The sequence below is a fragment of the Conger conger genome, chromosome 3 (genome assembly GCF_963514075.1).
Source record: "Conger conger chromosome 3, fConCon1.1, whole genome shotgun sequence".
NCBI lineage: Eukaryota > Metazoa > Chordata > Actinopteri > Anguilliformes > Congridae > Conger > Conger conger.
The window spans coordinates 52,828,409-52,852,875 of record NC_083762.1 but is presented as its reverse complement, the minus strand read 5'-3'; the positions used below and the strand labels follow the sequence as shown (position 1 = coordinate 52,852,875).

General features: G+C 40.7%; 1 protein-coding gene across 2 annotated transcripts; it reads left to right on the top strand.

The window, feature by feature from the left end:
* The first annotated feature begins 1,734 nt into the window (after positions 1-1,734).
* On the top strand, positions 1,735-24,328 carry LOC133124373 (E3 ubiquitin ligase TRAF3IP2-like). Of its 2 annotated transcripts, XM_061235520.1 has the most exons (9): positions 1,735-2,353; positions 12,370-13,028; positions 16,094-16,136; positions 16,676-16,740; positions 16,913-17,010; positions 17,253-17,321; positions 18,457-18,573; positions 19,454-19,528; positions 22,375-24,328. In XM_061235520.1, exons 1-9 carry the CDS (start codon positions 2,346-2,348, stop codon positions 22,519-22,521), a joined length of 1,281 nt encoding a protein of 426 aa, XP_061091504.1. In that variant the 5' UTR covers positions 1,735-2,345; the 3' UTR covers positions 22,522-24,328. The 2 variants fall into 2 exon arrangements, with proteins under 2 accessions (XP_061091504.1, XP_061091505.1); XM_061235521.1 differs by lacking the exons at positions 1,735-2,353; positions 16,676-16,740 and having other exon boundaries at positions 12,472-13,028.
* Positions 24,329-24,467: the final 139 nt, after the last annotated feature.

The window sequence follows — 24,467 nt, the reverse complement described above, 5'->3', positions numbered from 1 at the left end:
GATGTAATAAACCAGTCACATGTGGAAATGTCCGGTTCACATTTTCTTTTCACATGTGAATAGTTGAAATCCCATGTGAAAATCACATTTTTTAAAAATTTCACGATTTCTTTTCTTAATGCACAAAACAGAATGCAATTAATTTCCAATAATATCTCAAGGTAATTTGCTCTTATATTTAGGCTACCAGCTACAGGTTTAGACAGCAGCAGTGCTCAGTCAAAACCTGGCATAGTAGACACAAGAGAGTGATAAGACTTTATTAGAGTCTGGTCTTATACTTAGCATACAGTTGGGTGCAAAAATTTGGGCACCCCTGGTTTAAATGTCTGTTACAATTAATCTGTATGCTAAGGCAAACCTGAACTCTAAAGACCTTTCCGCAAAGCAAGATTGCTTTTATTTTTATTTTTTACAGTTTATAACTACAAAAAAGCACCCTGTGCAAAAATTTGGGAACCCTTATGGATTATTCTTTGTTACTTTTTAAAAAGATACTAAAGATACTAAGGCCCAGACCCAGGTGATTTACTTGTTAGGGCTTCAATGAGTCAGGTGAGTATAATTCCAGGGCTTTTTATTCTGAAGTAACTCCATGCATGCTAAAGTATCCAACTGTGGTGGTAGTTATGGGTTCCACCAAACAGTTGTCCAAGGATTTCTGAATTAAGATGGTTAATTTTCACCAAGAATGAGAAGGCTACAAAAACTCTGTCAATGTTCCAAACTACCTGTTTCCACTGTCAAGATTATGTCAATAATGTCAAACATTATTAGAAAATGGAAGATAAATGGAACACTTGAAGTAGCAAACACAGGTCTAGCTGTTCACAGGACAACAATACAACATACTTTAAACAACAAAGACCTACATGGCAGCTTTGACAGAAAGAACGACCTCAACACAAAATTAAGCATCTGAAGTATGCAAAAGAAAAGATTGAGAAGACTGAAGTTTTTTGGAACAATGTGCTTTTGCCTGACGAAACCAAAATTGTACTCTTTGGCCACCACCAAAGGTATGTTTGGAGAAAAAAGGGTGATACCTTTGTAGAACACCTTGCCAACTGTGAAGCAAGGAGGTGTATGCATTATGCTTTGGGGTTGTGTGGCAGCTGGGGGCACAGGAAATATTACACGAGGGGAAAGAAGAATGGATTCCACCAAACATCAAGAGATTCTAGAGGCTAATGTTCAAATGTTCAAAGGTCAGTCCAGACATTGATTTTGAAGAGAGGTTGGGTATTCCACCAAGACAATGATTCAAATCATACCTCAAAATCAACCATGAAGTACCTCCAGGAAAGACAGATGAAGGTTTTGGAATGGCCACCACCGTTCCCCGGACATGAATATTATTGAAAATATGTGGAGAGTTCTCAAACATGTGGTACATTCAACAAGGAATTTTCCAAAATTCCAAAAGCGAGAATTGAAAGACCACTCTCAGACCACTTTTTTTCTTATTTTGAAACTCTAAAAAATGTTATAAAAAGTAATCTTGCTTTAAAATATGAAGAAATTGTCATGTTTAACGTTGCACCATTTAGAGGTCAGGTTGGCTTCTTTTGATTGTAAAAGGTTTTTTGAACGGGGTGCACGAAATTTCCACTACTGGGAGCTGTAGGATAGAGAAGAGGCGTGATCGAGAGGAGGGCCACTTTTGGGAGGAGAAAGCGGCCAATGAATACAGAACGAAGAGTCCAGGTAGGAGAGCAAGATTTGATTATAAGTGTGCTTTTGCTATTTGTACAAATTACTCATCAGCTAATCATATCTAGCCTATAGGCTACAATAAGATCGATGTGTGTTTGAGTTCACATGCTTTACGTATTTCCTTATAGGCATATACGTTAAAATTGCCTAAATGTATATACGTGTATCATAATCATTACAATATAGGCTATACGCTTGACCATATTTGGCTAGCGCATGAGAGGTTGCGATCAGAATGAAACCAAAACTAAATAATTCGGAAATGCAGCTTGCCTTGTCATAACACATGTTGACACAGGACTCATAACTATGGCTCATTTATTTGATTTTTTTTTGCGCAGAGCATATTCAAAACATGGCATGCGTTCATAGGCTATATTACAAAACGGAAACATTGGCAGTGGTGATTAATGTTTGGAATTTATAACTAGAAAGTTCCGACAACAGGAGGCGTGAGACTTTAAATAGCTCAGAACCCGAAGAAATGCGAGTTGTCTTGAAGTCCACGACCAAATAAGGAGGCCCAGAGGGTGGAACTTACCAAAACTGACAGCGTACATTTTTGCTACAAAATAATGGGGTTCTCACTGCTAGAGTCCGTTCGAAGAGAGGAAAGAATCAAGTGCTGAATGATGAAGTAAGTAAGCCTACCACTTGTTGTTGCGACTTCGGTCAGTTTGTGTTAAATATAGGCTATTTGGAATGTAGTTGTCTTTGACAATTACGCTGGATTTCGTAACTGCAACAGGAATTCAAGTCACTCAGACAAGTTCATGCAATAGCCTAGCCTAATGTGTTCGACCAACTTTGTGTTCCACATTGCACTATCAAGTTAACAGATTTGGTAAACTGAGGAAGGAGACACTAATTTTATTTTTCAAGAAATTGAATTTCACGCTGTGTATCCAATAGTAGGCAAATTATGAGATCTATTTGAAACATTTAATTGTAACGCTTGGTCTGTCATAGTATCCTAGTTTTGTCATTCTGAAATGTTTAATCGACTTGAAAGCGTTCTTGAAACTCGAACAATTATGACGGGGCTAACAGGAACTATACTTTGGGGACCTCTTTTGAACATTTTTGAGTAAGTTTGCATTTCCAAAGGGTTGTCTTCGCGAGATCGGCAAAACGCCTTCTTAACCCCAGATGGTATTCGATTGTCATTGATCTATAATTTATGAATTTAGGAAAACGAGCGCATTTTTCATGTAATGACATTGAAAAATATGGCATCATATTAACGTGAATTTGTTTAATATCCGAATCGTTAAGAACATACCAATTAGTCAAGAAAAAAATCTATATTTTATGTCTTGCCTATATGGGCTATTATTATGAAGATTCATCAACATGACCACTGGGGAATACATCTAAAAAGGATTGCATTGTCATTCCGTCAAAATAATGTAATTAATTTCCAATGGTCACTTAAAACGTACACTATAACGAGTAAACCATGTTAAGCTATGTAAAATGTTGAGGATTGAAGGATATGCATTTGAGACCTCAGACTCCATTCAGCGGGCAAAAGGACGCTAGCGGTCGATTGTCGACACACCATGGTCGGCACAGATGCAGATTAGTAGCTGTAGGCTGTAGTAAAACTGACGCTAGCTGACCGCTACTGTGCCATTTGAAAGAGGCTCGCGTGCTACCTAACTGTTGCCAGACGTTAGGTAGACGTGCTTGCTTTCATGGGTTCACAGCGCATGCAGCGTAATTGACATTTACATGATCCACAGATTGCCACAACAGAAAAGCCTGTGCGCTAATTTCTTGAGAAACTCTTGAGTTATTTTGTACAGACAGTTCTTGCAACAGACGCGATAACATCTCCCATCGCTCTCTTGGGGTTACGGAGAGCAGGTACAGCGTTTGATGTTGCTGATCTGTGAGGCGGATAAGCAGTTTTGGCATTCTTGTCCACGCGTGTGCTCGCAGTAGCTGAAGGTGCAAACGAGGGGGAGAGGCTAGATCCACCCCTGGGGCCTGCATCCCCAGCATGCATTGCGGTCCCGAAAAATACCGAGTCCGACCTCACACTTATCCAATTGTATTCAAGCAACATAGCATGTGCGGAGGCATTTGTAATTATGCTATTATACTTATTTTACTTTTCAAGGAGACACTGCTTGGATCTAGCCTCTCCCGTTCGTTCGTATTTGTATGGGCGCAGTTCGGTATATAGGCGGGATTCTTTAGACCGCCTAATAAGAATAAAACGTTTTTTAAAAAGATAAAATAAACGGCTGCTGGCCTATATATATGTGCTGGGTATCTGAGTCTCCAGCAACGAAGTGTGGAGATGGGTCTGGCTATGCGGGCTGTGGTAACGTTGCATGTATAACTGCTAGTCTATCAGGCTCCTATAGGCTACAAATAGCTCTGTCTTCCGTGGTATAAATATACAGAACATAACGCTATCCTAGTTCTACCCCGTTACAAATATGTTACAGATATAGCCTAACTATCCTACAGTAACAAGTAGACCAACTCTGTACAATATGCAGTACTTTACTTTGAATTTGCCTCCGGTCACGCCTTTCAATTGACGTGAGACGAGTGGTTGGTCGGACTCGGTATTTTTCGGGACCGCAATGCATGCTGGGGATGCAGGCCCCAGGGGTGGATCTAGCCTCTCCCGCAAACGAGGGCCGGATCTCTTCCGGATCTAGCGCCCTGACCTTTCTCCCCCCAAATAACTGAAACATTAAAGGCAAACCGTAGCCGCTTTTGCTTACCGAACACGCTGAGAGACAATTAAAATAGCTACTTCTAAGCCTTCTTAGCAAACAAGCCTTTTTATCCCATCACTGTGACGAACCTTTCAGCTTCATAGTTAGGTCTCCTCACATTTTTATAAATGACAATGTTCTCCGAACATGTCAAACATGTGCAGATAATGTAGCCTATTGCAAACACTATTCATTCTTTGTGGTAAGATACTTTCTTTTAAATAAGCACTGTCCTCTTTTCTGATATGCGAAGATTCCTGAGAAACTGAACTGTTTGGACTGTCAGGTAGTTAAGGAAGATTGCCTACAGCAGAGAAGTGAGATACAGCAGTGGTTCTCAAACTCAGTCCTTGGTGGGCCCTGTGTATGCTGGTTTTCGTTCCAACCATAATTGCAATCTCAGAATTTTAACGTAGTTAAAAAAGCTGCTTCAAGTTTCAAGGGATTGTGTAAACCACATTATGTCAGAAATAGCTATGCATGCACATTCCCAAGTTCATATTGTGCTATATTACAAACAATTACATTAACATTAATACATTTTTTGATCAAATTAAAGACTGAGGTTAATCAATATGCTCCATCTAGGTTATTGTTTTATTTAATTCATAATTAACACCGTACAGGTTTGGCTCTTTATCATTTTTTTTGTCAGGATTTCATTCACTTCTTGATGGTTAGTTTTAGTAGCCAGTTGCTTTAGTTTCATCATTTAACAATTTACTATTGCAAAATTTACTGTTTGCAATATAGCTCAATAAGCACAATAAGAACTTGGGAATTTTATTTTTCATGGCATGCATAGCTATATGTGGCTTACGTAACCCCTCTAAACTTGAAGCACCTAATTAAGCCAAATTAACTGCTTGCTAAAATTCTGAGATTGCAATTATGGTTGGAACAAAAACCAGCATACACAGGGGGCCTCCAGGACCAAATTTTGGAACCACTGGTCAACAGCAAAGCAAATTTGGAACACAAAAGTGGAACTTTTCAAACTCAAATCATTATGATTTGTATGCAGAACCTGACTCAGCCATGACGAAACTCACTGTGACCACAGTCTAATGTTACAGCTGTAGCACTGACTGTGACCACAGACTAATGTTACAGCTGTAGCTGCACGTTTATCCTTAGACGTAGCGAGAGATATGGGGAGGTAAAGCGAGAGGGGTCTGGCGGCAGACTGAGGACACCCCCAACTCCTCCACACATCCTAAATTCATATGCTGGCTACCGCCGATACAATATCAACTTGCAAGAGCTGCACTATATGATGAAGAAAATTGGTTTTATATTGGATATCGTAGTTACATACAGTACTGTGCAGAAGTCTTTATTATCTGTATATGGGTTTTTTTGTGTGTGTTAGTATAAAAGAACACATTTGTGATTTCCAAATATTCATTTTCCAAAAGATTAAATTTAACATGAGGCATTTTTGTATTTAATTTTGAAAAGTAACATATTATTGTAAGCAGTCGACTACTTTTTACATAAAAACTTGGTCAAGGCTGCCTGAGATCAGAAGCAAGGAGCCAACCAAAGTCTGCAGCAGAACTGTGGCAAGTTCTCCAACATGCTTGGAACAACCTCCCTGCTGATTGTCTTATAGAACTGCAGGACAGTGTTGCCCATCTCAGAGAAGTGATGCAGTTTTAACGCTGAAGGGTGGTCACAAAAAATATTGATTTGATTCAGTTTTTAGCTATTCTGCCAAATTACTAAAATTTTATGTAAAATGTATAGTACGTTTATTTAAGATATTTAATTGAAGAATCTTATATGTACAGAATGTTATACAAGTGCTTGAGACTTTTGCACACTACTGTATATACTAAGCAGTTTCTTGTCGATTCCTACTCTACAGACAAGGGTATGAATGCAGTGGATATACTTGTGTCAGGTCAGAGCTAATGTTGCGAATTAGATTTCCAATATCCATTGTGCTGTATGTAAACCAGCATTAATAAACTTTGGGCACAAAACCTTTGTCCTTCGTATGACAATGAATGTAACTAAGCTAAAACAGTGAAACGGTTGAATAATGAAGTTGAGGTCTGCATTTAGCTCTCATTTAACGTTAGTCATGACAATGCGATTTTGATTACATCCCTTCCCATTCATTTTGCTGGAACCTTGCCCCCGTTCTCTCTTCTCGGCTCTTTGCTGCAAGTCTCTATTACACACATTACAGTTCAATTGCTTAGAGATGGTGATTGAAAGTGGGAGGAGTTGGAGGTTGGAGGAGTTGGAGGTGTCCTGAGTCTATCGCCAGACTGAAGGGTAAATCGGATATCCTACTGAATTGCATTTCCAGTAAACGCTAGGGCATTTAATCATAGACAGAAACAGTGACAACGTCATATAAGTAAATTAAGCATTACATCGTTATGCAACCACAAAATGACAAGGCTCTGTATCAGGCAGGATAAACTAGGCAAGGGGGCATCAGAAATGACTGAGGGTGCACAACTATTTCTTGCTTGCTGAGAACACAAGAGGGATAATAATCTATAGTACAATTACGTGCAATGTATTTGGAGCCACAAACGGCTGTCTTGCCACAAGAATACAGGCTACTGCACCACTTTAAAAACATGGACAATTGACAACCGCCTCAAAAATGTTATCGGTAGAATGCAGCTTGGGCACAGCTACGAAGTTGTTTGGCCACAAGAATTCCACAATACGCTATGTATGACAACAACAGAGATTGGTCCAGGTCTGCCCACCCTCATCAATGTAATGCAAAGCACCTATTCTACCATATAAAACAACATTAACATCACATCCCCTTCATGGTAGCAATGCTAATGATGAAGTAATGTCTATACTTATTACTGACATTTCCCATGCATTTATAAAAAGCTAAAAAAATTATACAAGCCCAACAAGGCTGCCTCTTCTTACCCTGATTCTAAAGAGTTACAGCTCCCTTGAAGTTTCTCGTTCTACTCCCACCACAATTTGCTTGTAAGGTCCCTCTCAAATGCCAGTTGAATCAGCTGTACTTTCCTCCTGTGCAACATGCTCTTTCTGTGCTCACTGAATACATTTTTCAATGTTAAAAACATTGGAGTCATTTAGTTGAGTTCTTGCAAGTTGCTGTTGATGCTCCAAATGTTAATCCCAGCTTCAATGCCATCATCACAGTAGGCATTGCTATTAGAGGCCCGGAGTAACTATCCAAAATGTTCTGTCTAGTCAATTCTTCTTCTCTAGATTGGGCGATTTTAGTCTGTAGATCCTGGCATATGACAGTAATCTCCATTTCTACAAACTCTCCCGAGATTAGGTCCAGGAGTGGTTTCACCTTTTCTGCAGCCATAAAGGTTTTGCTCTCTGGGTGGAAGGCACACAGGGTCTCAGCAAGTTTTGTTCATTAAATCTTGCTGACATTTCTCCCAGGACAGTATCCAGAGTGCAAAATTCAGAACTCAACTTCATTATTCAGAGTGGATTTGAAGCTCGCCTCAGAAACAGCTTTCAATAGGCCCACGGCCTCAAGTCGCACCTCTTTACCGTGGGTGGGTCTCAGTTTTCGTGAGCAGGTGGGTGACACTGTCAAGAGATTTTATTTACACAGTTGCCAGGTGACCAGTCCATCTCTGCCTTTTCAGTTTCCCTCCCATATATTGCGCAGTTGGTTTCCTGAGAAACTTGTAAACAGAATTACACACATTAAATAAGTCATTCAATGCAACGTCAGAGGACAGTGTGCGCTATGACTAAGTGCAGCTGGTGGTTTGCACATATGGAACTTCCCGATTCAGTTTGTCCTGCACAAGTTTTGCACGCCCCCATGTTTATCAGACATCACACTGGCCCCATCATAACATTGACTAAGAATCTTCTCGGTGCTAAGGCAAACATTTGTTAGCTCTGACAGGACCAAGTTAGTCACTGATAAAACATCAGTGTCTTTAGCCGTTGTCATTAGAATGCCTTATCCATGTTACCATTGGAGCCAACATTAATAACAAAGCTGCACCTGCCTTGCAGGAATATTCTCTGCATTTGAAGCACGCGCTACAAAAGGCCCATTTTCTCCCACAGTACAAGCGGGGTGGGTATTTCTCCAGACAAACCTGCACTATCACCGAGGTGGTCAGGCAGTAACAGAGGTGTAGGGGTGTGTAAAATCCTGGCAGTGCTGCTGCTAGGCTTGGTCTCGGTGGCTACAGGCCCCTCTTCGCATTGTATCTCGGCAGCCTTGGCCTTGGCTGTGTACAGTGTCGGCTCAGCAGCCTTTGCCTCTGTCGCTGGCTTCTCTCGCTTCCCACCGGTTTGATTAGATGCTGCTGTTGCGGTTGTGCCCTGACGAAGCCACATACTTGATTCAGCTGCTCAGTGAAATGTTTTTGTTTTTTGGAGTACATACCTTTGTCAAACAATATGGTCGTTCTCCCCAATAGTTTGCTTCATCCACATACCAGAATTTATTTACTTTTTAATATTCAGGTCTTTGCGCAAATTGAATCAAATGAAAGAAACAACGCATTATTTCAGTCCTGATGTGTAAATGCAGTAGGCTACACCAACAATTGATCTCATGGAATTGTTTGATTACAAATATAAAAAAGTGTTGTCTTTTCTCTTCAGGTGAAATCAAATTTAAATTAAAAAAGTAAATCTACAAACCTTTTTGGATGTGATATAAAAATGTTTTTTCACCATTTGCTATCTGACTTGTTCCACGCACACATAGTAATGTCAAGCAGAGCATGCTAAAATAAACAGACTTATTTCTTAATTAAACTACCTTAACACTTGCCCTTGACGATCTTCCAAACTATTTATTGTGGTAACCATATTTTTTGGTGTATATTGCTGACTGTTGTCTTTTTCCTATTTCTCTGACTCATAATGCCTAGAATCCAGACTGGATACTGAAAGCTTTCTTATATATGCACTATGCAGCAATTTAATACAACTGACTAATCAGAAACAGTGGAGGGGGCAACTGTCCAATTACTTTTGGTCCTTTAAAATGGAGGGACTATGGTGTAAAACGGGATGCCATTCCTACATTGATCACCCGATATGGCTTTAAATACCCTCACATTAAAGATGACAGTCTGCACATCATATTCATTGTCAAATTTAAAATCCAATGTGCTGGAGTACGAGCCAAAAGAAAATAAATTGTAGCCTGTCTAAATACTTACAGACTGCACTGTAGTCCCCCATTTCAGGGTACCATAATTTTTGTGACATATGACGGTGATGTTACATAAAGTAGTCATGTTAACTACTTTGTCACATATCTTCTCTGGTGATGCTTTTCCAGGTCTGTACTAACTAAGCCTCTTCAGCTTATGCTTTTTCTGGTGGTTAGTTGCCTTAATTCCTGTTCAGCATATGAAATTAATCTACACTAACTGAGCACGTTATTAGGTAGACCTGTACAATCTCTTGTTAATGCAAATATCTAATCAGCCAATCGTGTGGCAGCAACAAAATGCATAAAAGCATGCAGACATGGTTCATGCATGAACAAGAGGTTCAGATGTTTTTCAGACCAAATGTCAGAATGGGGAAGAAATGTGATCTAAGCGACTTTGACCATAGAATGATTGTTTGTGCCAGGCAGGGTGATTTGAAGATTTGCTCTTGCTCTTGCTCTTGCTATCACTCTGATACAAGTCAACCTTGGTCTCATCTGTCTACTAAACCCTTATCTAGAACCCTGCATGCTCTTGAAGGGATTCCGGTCTCAGCCAGCTTCCCTGCAACAGTCCTGAGAAGCATGTCCCTGTCAGTCCAAGATTCTCAAAGAAAATTAGATATTGAATATGTTGAAATTGTGGCTTTTCGTATTTTTGAAATGCACACATTGAAGACGGACCCACATAGGTCATGTGTGTAAACTTTCGGCCTACTACGTCATCACTTCAAAATAGTTATTTTCAAATAATAATTGCAGAATTACCTTTACATCCAATACACACCAAAGTTGGCATGGATGTTCTTTGGATTAGGTTTGCAGTCAATGACTAGGTACCCTCTGATTTGCAATGGTTTAGGTGCTTGGCCCCCAACATCACTGCTTGCAGCTATATTATGCCTTCCTTTATTTTTAATATTGTGAAGAGGAGATATATTTTGCAATCAGATGTTATCATATGTGCTTGCTGTTTTTCTTGGTTTCTGAGAAATGGGTTTGAAAAAAGGATGTCTGATGCAGATGCAAAGTTTTTCTTTAACCAAGAACTTGTTCCAGTTGGACTTGGGCCTTTTAGTACTAATGAAGCAATATTATCACAAGTGACATGTTCATGCCACCATGTAGTTAGAACACGCAATTTTGCATTGCAAGCTTTTTGAAAGACATGATTATGGTGCTGTCATGCCTTTTAAACTCATGATGTGTGTATTCTGCCCCTGAGCAAATGCTTCTTGGCTCTGTTGTGATTGCATAAGTTGGAGTCAGTAGCTTTATAATGAACTTATTGAGACAGTGCTGTAGGGTTGGGACTTGCACATTTAACATTTAAAATGTGATGTTAAACTATTCTTATTCAGAGAATGTTAAACCATTCACAGTTCACGTACAATGTATGTCCTGGAGTTGGACCAGGTAAAGAGAGTATCATGGTTAATATAAGAACACAAAGCTACTGTGAGCTATTTGAGAAGTTTGAGAAAGCCGACATGGGATGTTAAATACTGTATGTAAGTCTCTGGCACTTGTCTAACCTGTCACTTTAGAAAGTTGGGTGGGGTGTCTTGGTGGCGTTGAGCAGCCTGTTGAGCACTGACCACATGCTTCTTGTGAGCCGCGATGTCAGCGGTTCGAATTTGTTGCATGTCTCCCCCTCTCTCGCTCTCATTCTTCCTCTCTCTACACCCTTCTATCCTTAAAAAAAAAAAGAAGCTGAAAAAGAACAAAAATATATATTAAAAAAATGAAAGTTGGGGGGGTGGGACTATATTCACTTAATGGTTCAGTTGAAATGTGAATTTCTTATAAGCTGTTTGTTCTGTCAATATGTTTAATTGAAGATTCTCCAACCACACACTACTTCTCACCTGTTGTAGCATTGAATGCCTGCTGTTTGAATGTGAGTCTATAACAGCCGAGGAGAACATCAAGTTCTTAGCTCCGTGTATTTCTATTCACAATTACAGCACATCATGTTCTATCCAGTCTCCTGACAGATAATATAATTACTAACATAGAAATTGGCTTCTCAACCCCATACAGGTATTTCTTGCTTTGAACAGAATCACAGGGGTGTGGTGCCCATCAGTCTGGAAGGAACCATAAGAACCGAGAAATGCTTTCAGGCATTAAAATATATATAATTCTAAAAACATGTCCTTTGCCACCTAGTCATGTTAAACACTGGAGGGAAAAATATATTATAACAACAGTATCACAGTTAGGAAACCAAAACATGGTAATCATCAGGATTATTGTGGTAGAGTGTGTTTTCTTTTCATCATCACCTCTTTAAATGTTTTCCCCATTTTTCCTCAATTTGCAATGCCCAAATGTATTGATCTCACTGCTCATTGCTACAGTCTCCATTGTCGATTCACACAATTTCCTTCAAAGCACTTGATGCCAATTGCAGTTTGTAAATGGAGCCACCACAGACTTCAGTCTGAAAGTTGTTGGTTCATGTGCAGATGTCGGCCGCACTTGCCAATCTGGAGTATGTATTCCAGTGTGTGGCTCATCCTTCACACCTGGCAGTCCGTTTGTTATTTTAATGAGGGTTCCTTTTGCTTGGTTATGCAGGGCGCCAAGCTTACAGTGTTACTCCAAATACAGCCCTGAGTTGGGAAATTATACGTTTACATTTAAATTTAGGCACTTAGCAGATACTCTTACCCAGAGCAAGCATTATTATTGTGGCTGGTGCTGTTGGTGTTGGTTGTTGTAATTGTGGTGGTCTCTCCACAGATATGCCACCCTGCAGACTGAGTCACTTAACTGTCCCGAGGAGAACGACGAATCGCTGAGTGAAGGGTCACTCTCCAGCACCCACTCCAGCCCCCGGCCTGATCGGCGGAATCCCTGCATCCCTCCTCCCACTGCCAGCTGCCTGAGAAAAATGGCCGATGGCCGCCCCTACAGCTCCGACTCGGCCCAGTCCAGCTACGACCCTTATCACCTGACCCGGGACCTGCCTTCGGGGTGCGATGCCCCCTTCCCCAGCCGGGCCGACGGCTGCCCCAGTTGCCCACACCTCCACAAAGGAGCCTGGCCGCCCCCCAGCTACGGGAGCAGCTTCTACTCAGGTGGGGGTTACTCCACCAGCCTGCCTTTCTGCCCTCCCCCCTCGGAGTACACCAGCTGTCCCCCTGGGCAGGACAGGTACCCCTACAGCAAATCTTACTCCTGCAGCCAAAGCTATGGCAGCTTGGAGCAGCCGCAGTCTCTGCGCTCTATGGCGCCCACTGCAGGAGCGCACGAGTACTACCTGGGCCCCTACCACCCCTGCCCTCACACCCCCCAGGGCCCTGCCCGCTGTGACCAGAGCCCGGCCGAGGGGTTCGGGATGGGACACTCGCCCCACCATAGTCCCAGGCCAGGGCACCACCGGCCTTATGGACACCCTGGTAAGTGTGTGTGTGTGTGTGTGTGTGTGTCTGTGTGTCTGTGTGTCTGTGTGCCTGTATGTCTGTATGTCTTTGTGTCTGTGTGTGTGTGTGTGTGTCTGTGTGTGTATATGTGTGTGCGCATGGTCAAAGTTAAAGGAAGAGCATTAAAAGTCCTCTTTAATTTATTTTATATGGCTTTTATATTAATGACAACAAAGTGTTTCATATGGAATGTTGTTCTGACCTCTAGTTATTAGACAATAAGGCATTATGTTTTGAGTTCATGACAACAAAAATAAGGTGGAGCTACCAAAACATTTTGTTTTATTTGGTTCCAACCAGCTACTGACCAGTGTTAGATAATAATCAATTTAATACTTAATCAGTAAAATAAAATAATCAGCCCAGGATACTTTTTTACAATATGCACTGTGAACATAAATGCATAAGCACATTGCATGGACACACACTAGCACTATACAATCACAAACACACTACATGTACACCTACAAAGGATGATGGGGTGGTTCTATATATTGCAGCTACACATTCAAAGAACATAAGAAAGAAACCAGTCTTGTCAGATACAAACTATTGTATTTTGCATGAACATTTATTCTAGAATACACAAATGAAAATAGTAGTAATCCAAAAATAATGAGATTAGATTACAACCTTTGAGTAATCCAACAGATTACATTTCGTCAACTAACTGTTCAGCTCATTATGAGATAATGAAACCTCACTCTCCCATTAACACTGGCCCAATTTCCTCTCCTGAGATTGAGCAATTGCTGAGAAATCAGTCCTGTTATTGTAAATCCTTTTTTAGGAAGGTCTGAACTGAAGTAAAGGTCATGGCAGCAGTGCAGTTTTATGTTTTTCTTTTCATTTTGTTTTTCAAAATATCATTCTTCTATATCTAAAAAGGTAATCTGCATTTACTATGACAATTTTTCTTATCACTGCTCTACATGCATTTTTGCTATTTATAGATTTGATGCTTTTTACTTGTTGAGGAATTTATACTAATAATATTTATATAATATTTACTTGTGAATTGCTTTAGATGAAAGGTGTCTGCTAAATGACAAAAATATAATGTAATGTAAGTGTTATACAGTAATGAATACTAATGCCAGGGGTTTGTCAATTTGGACACATTTTGTTCTGTAAACGGAATGTCCATCTGTCAATCAGTGTGTCAACAGTAGAGGTTATGGCATTAGTTTAAGAGAACAGGCTAGCTAGGCTACACTTAGCTAGGCCTCCTTTCTTGGTATAAATAAAGTGTACCTTTCCCAGCCCAGATGGGACATGTTGACTTCTGATACAATGACGCATCATTAAAAAATGCGGAAATCATTTTTCTGAAATCACATGCACTGCGGGTTGGGCTGCCTGGAAAAAACATTGGCCCTCCCTGCCCTGAGGGGAACCTGTCTCTTAGCAGATCCCTGTGAGCACTTCTCTTTCCATGTCTCTATCCCCCACCCCTGCTCTCTCATGCTGTCTCTAACTCTGTGTGCGAATATGTGATAGGAAACAAACTAACAAATTCCGCCAGATTAGACACAGCTTTGTCCACGTGTGTATGTTGATAAATACAAATCAATCGTAAACAAAAAGCTTGTGCACAAAAATGATGTTCCAAACTAACATCTAAACGTAGTTTGTTGCTAATTAGCCTACTTATGTTTATATAGGCTACGTAGGCAAACTATGTGCCATATAGGACTGGAATAAAAATGAGTCAAAGTGGTGCGGTGCCCTACGTGCTGTATTCACACCGGAGATACTGCTGTTGTTTTAAAGTCTTTGTCGAGTTTCGTGTACTGTGGAACAGGTAAAATAAAAATGGTTTGACACAAAACTGGAAGCAAAGTTAAGAAATATAGAAGAAATGTTGCTGTCTGGAATTAAGCTGTGTGACAGTGATATGTTTTCACTGTCCTGCACCAGTCCACAAGAAGCTCCCACCGTGCATCCCACCGTGAGTTCTGGCTCCAGTGTGCAGCACAAACTCAGAAAGAGGTGTCTGGGCAGTCAGAACTGACTCATGTATTAAAGCAATAAATGTAAATTTAATGTAAAGAGAGGTAGACCATAGCAATGGATATCTAAGCTATGACTTGTATGCCCTATTTGTAGCAAACTTTGTTCATGTGTGTTATAGAATTTATATCAAACTCCAGTTAAGCATTCATTAATCAGGATTACCTGAATGAAACATCACCCATTTTAATGTTGAATCCAGTTACGTTTAATGCTATGAATAATTATATTATTCTCATTGGCTTATTGAAATATTTTTGCCGCTCAAAATAAAATATGAATTAATAAAAGAACAAAACAAGCTTTACGATCGCGCACTTTCATCTCCACGCACAATGAAGGATATGCAGTCAATTTCGTTTGGCGCACGTTTAATAAATGAGGCCCACTTATTTTTAGGTGGGGGGTGTTTAAATGTGATATGTCATGTAAGATACACATTCACCAAGCACTTTATTAAGAACATTTTAAGTTTATTACACCTACTTATTCATGTGATTATCTAATCAGTTAATTGTGTGGCGACAGTGCAATGCATCCAATCATTCAGATACGGGTCAAGAGCTTCAGTCAAGCATCAGAATGCAGAAAAGATTTTTATCTAAGTGATTTTGACTATGGAATAATTTTTGGTGGCAGACAGGGTGGTTTGAGTATCTCAGAAATTGCTGATCTCCTGGGATTTTAATGCACACTAGTCTCTAGAGTTTGCAAAGAATAGTGCAAAAAGTTCTGCAGACAAAAATACCTTGTTAATGAGAGATGTCAGAGGAGAATGGCCAGTCTGGTCAAAGCTGACAGGAAGGTGACAGTAATGCAAATAACCACACATTACAACAGTGGTATGCAGAAGAGCATCTCTGGACACACAAGGCATCATAACCCTAAGTGGATAGGCTACAGCAGTAGAAATCTAAGAAATTAGTCTAATAAATACCTAATAAAATGCTCGCTGAGTGTACATTATGGGTAATACAGCTGCAGTTTTAAATGTTCAATATTTCAGTCCTTTTCTCTACCTCTGTCAGGTCCAGACCACTGTGGGTGTCAAGGTACAGGCTCCACACACAGGTAAAGGAGCAAAGATGCTGCCCTCTGTCTGAAATAAATGTCTGCTGTTAGCTTTGAACTCAACAAGCTTAAGTCCTCAAATGCAAAACATACAAAGGAAACAACTGAGCATGACATCCAGACATCTCCAGACATCTTGGGCCACAGTACTTGCAACTTCAGTGCTGGAGGGCCATATTGTCTGGAGGATTAACTCTAGTTCTTGAGGGCTGCAGGGCCTACAGTTTTAATTTCAGTCCTGGAGGACTATATTATGTGGAGGTTTAACTCCAGTTCTTGAAGGCAGCAGTGCTTGTTGGATTTTGTGGTTTCCTTTCAAACTGCAGCCAGTTGAGGCCTTGAAAACAAGATGTGTGTATTCTTTAGTCAATCAGTGAATTACATTAAGGTCTTAAGTGCTAAAACACACCTAAAACCAGCACTGACACCCCAGGCATAGATATGTATGTATGTAAGCAACATGTTTAGATTATATACATGAAGCAATCTGTTGGGACGGCATTTTTGGGAATGTTGTTGCACCTTCTCCCTCTCCTCAGTGTAAACCCCCATGCACATCTGAGGCAGAACACTGCCCTTTGTACCCCCCTGTCACTGGAACAACGTGAGTACTGCCCCCCCCCCTTCACCACCCTTTCTGAACTTGTGAGTTTTTTTTCACTTGGAGACAAGATTAGTTGAACCAATATTTTCTTATTTACCTGTCACTCCATGTGTGCCATAGCATATTTAATCTGTCACATTTTTGTGCACCTTTGATCTTCTTATTTTCGCAGGGAAGGTGTTTGTCACATATGAGGCAGACTGTGAAAAACACGTCAATGAAATAATCAAGTTTGTGGCCTTGCTGCGACACAATGGCTTTGATACACATGTAAGTTCTTACTCTGCGGATGTGGTGGTGGATGTCAGTCAGTGTTACTAGTGAAAATAATTGCTGGTTTTGTAAAAACAAGGTGTTCAGATTTGAATGAGTTTGTTGTGGTTAGACGTAGCACAAAGCTACCTCACAGTAGGATTTTCACAAGCAAATAAATTCAAATCTGCTTTCCTTTCTTCTCTCAGATGAAAACCATTCACTGTACTAAGACTTTGCCTGTGTTTGGTTTTCTACAGATTGATGTATTCGAGCAACAGTTTATAAGTATCAGCAAAATCGACTTCATGGAGAAGTTCATAAATGAGGTAAAAAAACAAAACAAAACAATGACACCCTTGTGCTTTCTGGAAGGTAGAATGTTGTAGTCTGGTCCACAGGGCTACAGTATGTAGTAGAGTAGTGAGCTAAGCAATGACCAAGAGGTTAGTGAAAACCAAGTTTTAGTCCACAGCCAACCAGTATTCCTTTGAATCTCACCATGGTGAGAGGGATGGTGGACCAGGGCTGTTCTCTCCCTGTCATCGCTCTTTATCATCCTCTACTGGTAACGGAGAGGCTGTGTGAGTTGTGCCTGTAAAATGGAAAATCCAAGCATGTTACTTTGCGTTGTTATGGTTACAACAAAACGGCAAAACAAACTGTGCCTGGATAAGACCGGAGGGAACAAGTGCTTGGCTTCACCCTCCACGATTATGGTGGATGTTGTAGGTGAGGAGTCCTATTAGGATTGGGAATTGGCCATGACTAAACTTGGGGAGAAATCAGGTAGAAATGACAAAGAATGTTCTGCCACCTGACAAGCTGTCTTATGGCAAACCCTGTGTTGTGTGTTGCATGTTTTCAGGGGCTTCCTTTTCAACACAAAGTCTCTAAATTAGGATTGTCCAGCTTTATCTGAAAAAGGCTGATGTGAGTGCAGGTTTTTGCTTTAATCTTTAGTTTATTCACAAGACACTTGATTCTAATACCTATTCTACCTTGGAGTGTGGACTGAAGCTGTTCCGGGTTTTACTCTGTGCAGTTATCTGGCTAACTCATTTAATCCTGCTTTGTGGAACACGCCCTAGGTGTAGTGGAGCCATGCTAAAATAAAAACCTGCACCCATGTTGGCCCTTTTTGGGTACGATTGAACAACCCTGATGCAAACACTCTGGATGGCAAGGTCTTCTGTGTTCTTTTAATGCTGGGTGCAAATTAAAGAAGCACATTAGGAAAAGCTTCCATCCTGTCCTGACCGTGTAGACAAAAATGGCTGTTTTTGGTTTGATTCTGGCTGCAATTATTATGGCTAATGGGAGCAATTACTTTTTCACAGGGGTGATTTGGATATTTGACAACTTTTTTTTAAATACTCATTTTAATGCTGGGTATTTTTTTGTTGCATACATCGCCTTTGATTCTGTCACCAGCTGATGATCTGTACTGTATCCCTCCAATAGAAAGACTATCTAATCATCATAGCCATCAGCCCCAAGTACCACAAGACGGTCACAGGCACACTCGTCAGCATGGAGAACGACGAGAGGACCCTTAACACAGTTTACATACACAAGCAGGTGGGATTTGTTATTTTCTGCTGCATTTCAAACCAGTTTTTCACACCTGCATCTTTCACTGGTATGTTTGTCTACCACAGAGTTTCCATTGAAGTTGTTCCTCTGTCTCACAATGAGACTATTGAGCCATTGGTATTGCACATTTGGCTCACTAACCTGACAGGCCAGGTGTGTCATGTTTTGATGTGTTATCTGCAATACCATTTGCCAAACCTAATTATACTGTGTGATGTAAACAAAGTCAAATCTTAAAAAACATTTGCTAGTCAAATGCCACACTCATTGTAGCTCAGCATAACCAGTGCCACACAGCTAGGGCATTTTTTTCTCCACAATGTAGTTGGATGGTGCATCTCCCAATTGTGGCGGCACGGATGGTGCAGTGGGTAGCTTCACAGCAAGGAGGTCCTGGGTTCGAATCCCCATCGGCCGGGGCCTCTCTGTGTGGAGTTTACATGTTCTCCCCGTGTTTGCGTTGGTTTCCTCCGGGTAATCCGGTTTCCTCCCACAGTCCAAAGACATGCAGGTTAGGCTGATTGGAGAGTCTAAATTGCTCATAGGTATGAGTGTGTGAGTGAATGGTGTGTGTGCGCCCTGCGATGGACTGGCGATCTGTCCAGGGTGTATTCCTGCCTTTCGCCCCATATGTATGCTGGGATAGGCTCCAGCCCCCCTGCGACCCTGTTCAGGATAAGTGGGTTAGGATAATGAATGAATGAATCTCCCAATTGTTGGTTTTCACTAGAAAGAAACCTGTAGAGAAGATGATCAAAGCGTATCTTATGGTTCTTCATTACTTTCATGAAAATTGTTGACTCAGTGATGGAATCCACTGTCTTAATATGATTGCAAATATTAATTGAGTTTGTATGCATTTCAGCTACAGAATGAGTTCATTCAAAATGGCTGCCGGAATTTCAGATTCATTCCTATTCTGTTTCCTGGTGCGAAAAAGGTAATACCTTCTGCTGATGTTCTTAGCTGCTTTACCAGCAATGCAGCACTGTAAACAACATTTCATCACACCCCATTTTACTGAAAAAGCAATTTCCTGTTTCTCACGTGCCTTTGAGCAACAGTGCGGAACAGTTTTAGCGGCCTGGGTTTCACCTCTGGTCTAGATACCCTCATGTACATGCTTGCTATTGTACAGGATGTTCTGGGAAACCAGGCTCGTTCTGGATTTTTCTTTATCTTTAGACAACATTTTATATTACAAAGGGAACCTGAGTAAACACAAAAAATGTTTTTAAATTACATTTAAATTACAATTAAATTTATTAATTAATGTTATAAAATAAATTTCCTTTATTTAATTAAAAACGTTAAACACTCAAATCACCCCTGTGAAAAGGTTATTTCTCCTTTAACCTAAATGACTGGTGGGACTGTTATGTACGGTGCAGAGAACCCAGACGCAGACCACAGGATAATCCAAAATCGTAGTTTTAATGTTCAGTCGTCAAAAGCCAAGAGATCCAGTACACAGCCAAAAACGAAAAGCAAAAGAATGGTCGAAAAACAAGCAAGAGGTCAAAATCCAGAAAATCACAGGGCGAAGGTACAGAAGGGCAAAAACAAACTCGTAGTCAAAAACACAAAGCGAAAACGTCGAAAAACCAGGAAATCAGAAGTGCAAACAAAACAAGAGGGCAAGGCAGGTACGGAAGTCAAGGCAAAGGGGTGTCTATCAAGAATCTCAATAATAAGGCTTACACAAAATCAGCACTTACTATGATCAACGTTCTGACAAAGAAGCATACTGAGAATGGGGTTTAAATACAAGAGGGAAGGTGACAATCTAGGCGGGGCAGAGAAAAAGGTGGGCTAAACAAATAGACAACAGGTGGGGAAACATAATAGGGTAATAACATAATAACGGGAGGGAGACGAAAACGCGGACTGGATGCACGAAACAAAACATGTAAAACATACGGCTCCGGATTAGGGAGTAGACATTTGCAAAGTTTGAAGATGTAGTGATAGTTAGAGACAGGTGCGAACACTTCGCTGAAACTAAACGAGTAATCAGGGATAGGGAGGCGGAGTTACAGAACAGTGCAGAAATACTAAGAGATTGCGTTAGTGAGTTAGTTACGTGAATATTTCTAAACTACCCAATAAAAGTTGTTAGTTAGTTAGTTAGACAGACAGTAAGTGTATTAATTGGATTAGTACTGTACAAAACCTAGATTAGTAGTAGTTAGTAAGAATCGTGCTTTACAACATTTAACTACCAAGAAAAAGCAGGAAGTAAGAATCGCGAGTTTTAGAAGAAATGTTGAAAACCTGAACAACTACCGTAACCAGCCGAATAGTGGGACACGCAGACAGGTGAGTGACTAGACTGGTAAACATTCAGACGCAGACATAACAGGGGAGGACAATAGAGAACTATGGAAAACATAAACCAGGTAACTATGAAAAATGAATAATAAACAAGAATAAACATGAAAACATACAGAACAAATACAGAAACATTACAGGGACAGCCTTCGGCAGCAATAATTGCAACCAAACACTAATTTGAAGCAGTTTCGCAAAGAAGAATGGCCTAAAATTCCTCCACAGCGATGTGAAAGACTGAAATGAAAACATAGGAAGGGTTTGGCTGCAATTATTATGGCTAATGGGGGCAATTACTTTTTCACAGGGGTGATTTGGATACTTGACAACTTTTTTTTAAATACTAATTTTAATTTAATCAAGTGTTGGATGGCACAGAACGTCCTTCAGCTGAATGAACGCAAGACTCAAGTTGTCCTATTCAGGCCCCCTGACTCCATCAAATTGATCTCCAACAGGCTAGGCAGCCTGTCCACTCTTGTCAAACCCTATGTTAGAAACCTTGGTGTGATATTTGACTCCACCTTCAAGTTTGACAAGCAGGTAAATGCAGTAGTAAGCCAGTTTTTTCTTACAAAGATCTTGAGAAAGTCATCCATGCCTTCATATCCTCCCACTTAAGACTATTGTAATTCCCTATATACAGGGATTAGTCAGTCGGTCGTCCCTGTCCTGTCTGCAACTGGTCCAGAAAGCTGCTGCCAGGCTCCTGGCGGGTACCCGGAAGAGAGACATTATTAGCCCTATTCTGGCCTCTCTCCACTGGCTTCCAGTGCGGTTCAGAATTCATGTTAAGGTTTTCCTGTTTGTTTTAAAGTCCAGAATGGGCAGGCCCCCTCCTATATCTCAGACCTCTTAACCCCTTATTCCACCTCCAGGTCCCTCAGGTCGTCTAACTTGGGGTTCCTGGCTGTCCCGAGATCTAAACTTAATTTCAGGGGTGACCGCGCCTTTGCTGTTACCGCCCCCTGTGGAATCAGATCAGATCTATCAGATCTGCCCCCTCCATTGATTCCTTCACAGCTTAAAACATACTTTTATTCTTTAGCGTTTGGACCCTGATGTGGTTTTAAATGTGCCTATGTCCATGTTTTGTCATTTTGTAACTTGTGTGCTGTGTGTATTGATGCTTATGTAGGTATTTTTGCTTTTAGTCTTTTTATTGTGATTTTTAACTATGATTTTTACTGCCTGCTCTGATTTGTACAGCACTTTTGTCAACGTGGGTTGTTTTTAAATGTGCTTTAGAAATAAATTTGATTTGATTTAAAGAGACCTGAAACCGTTCAATGTGAAAAATATACAATAAAAGAGGAAATCAGGAAGTGGCAAATAATTTCTCACAACACTGTAAGAATAGTAGCAGTAGCAGTTGCCCTGCTGGTTGGTTTTCTTGGGGGCAGGGCACCATTTCTCCTGACATTCTGACATTCTGTCCTCTGCCTTGTGTGTCAGTGCCATGTCCCCACCTGGCTACAGAACACCCACGTGTACAGCTGGCCCAAGAACCGGGACGACATCCTGCGGCGGCTCATGCGGGTGGAGAAGTACAACCCCCCACCCATTGGCGAACTGCCCACCATCGTCTCAATACCGCTGTAGCGCCCTCTGTAGGGGCCAGGGTGCTACCGCAGAAACGGCTGCTCTGTGGACGAAGACTGTCAGTCTAGAGGTTCCACAGTGGCCTAGGTTTCCCCATCTACCAGACAGATGTACGCTGGCCGTGTCTGATGACCAGTCTCTCTTCAAAAACCCGTGGGCAGAGATTTCAAATCCAGCCACAATCCCAGAATGCACCCTGGGCTTTACTAAAGGATTCAAAGTGTAATTATGTAAATATTTAATGCATTTGGTTTGGTGGAGATGAGCTAAACTGTGGATTTGTCTCTCCTCCAGATACTTTGTTTCAGTTGTGTCCTCAACGTGCACAGTACACAACATGCCTCTTCATTGGCTGGTATGTCAGGACCTAAAATTGTAATGTACATGTATTTAAATGGGGGGAAGTTTCAACTCAACCAATGAAATGAACCTGCATTTTCAAATCGTGCATAATCTTGCTGAAGCACAATACGCAATGGAAACAGTCAAACACATCCACCTCTCCATGCTCAGGTCATGCCGTGGTCCTAGTTGGATGTTTTCAAATGGAGAAACAGCCTGATCCTCTCCTGGTGGAAAAATAGCTCAATATTCTCCAGGTGGGTGACTGCTTCTCTCTCTTCAAGTGGAAAAATTGCAACACAGTTTATACACCCATCTGACTGGCCATTCATGTTGAACAATCATGATGGCGGTGTGGATGGAAAGAAGTACATTCAGGTGAACGCTCTGACATTGAATTTGGTGGTCAGAATGTGTTTCAGTTCGTGGTGCTGATTGTGATAGTCATCAGCAGATTTCACAGCGCTCAAATAGAAAAACGGTATGAGTAAATGTGTGTATCTGCCTGCAAAATCGACCAAATGTATATTGGTCCAGTGTGGAACGAATGCCAGAGTGTTCATGGTTTTCCAAAGAAAATCTCTGGAATGTTTCTCATTATTGTGTATAGAATATTGTGTATATTGCTTTCCCCTTCATCTGAATGCAGAACTTCTATAGTTTAGTAGGGATATTAAAGATATGTTCATCACAGCCATTTTGAGGAAAAACGTATACGTACGTTTATAATGTACGTTTATGCATGTACGTTTATGCATGTACGTTTATGCATGTACGTTTATAAAATGTACATGCATAAACAGGTGTGAAGAATCTGTAATTTTCTCAAATCTAGGGCAGGACTTCACTTACAAGTGTGTGTGAAAATGTGATCAGTAGATTTCAAACTTTAATCTGGGCACTTTGTCTATATTGCATTCCGTGATGTAAAATGACTAACAGTGTTGGCAGTTAAGTGTGTTTTACCCATGAATATTTGATGGCCAGAGCCTGCTGGAAGGCAGTTGATATTTTTTCTGGGGGCATTAAATCATGTTATATCACATCACAGATATCAGTAATGTCTTACGTGGAAAATTTACTTTTTGAGCAGAATGCAGAAATATAAATTTTCTAAGCTTGTCTGGTTTATTGGAACCTATGAAAGACTCTCAAAAAGTGCCAACCCTGCTCTCTTGGTTGGCTCAAGTGTACCAGACAAGATCAGTTGAGCGCAGAAAAATATTTGGATCCAAAACAGTTTTTGACCCAGGTGTGATTATGCACATAACAGTAATGGGGAAGGATTTGTACGTATGATGATGATTGGAAATTGGAAAGCCCCACTATATGCTCTGACCTTTCCTCATTGTTTTGTTGCAAAACTGCATTGTCACCATGGCTGCCTGACTGGCCTGATTATTACTGTATCTCTTTATTTCCGATCTGTGCAACGTCTTGTGTAAAATAAAATGGATGTGATGCATCACTGTTGTCCCTCACTATATTCAGTTGCTTTTGTGGTTTCCTTCCTCAAAAGCACTGTGAACAACTGACTAGAAAATTAAATTTTGAAAAAAAAAAGAAAGAATCAGTGATCCCCCAGAAGATGAGAGCTTGGTAAT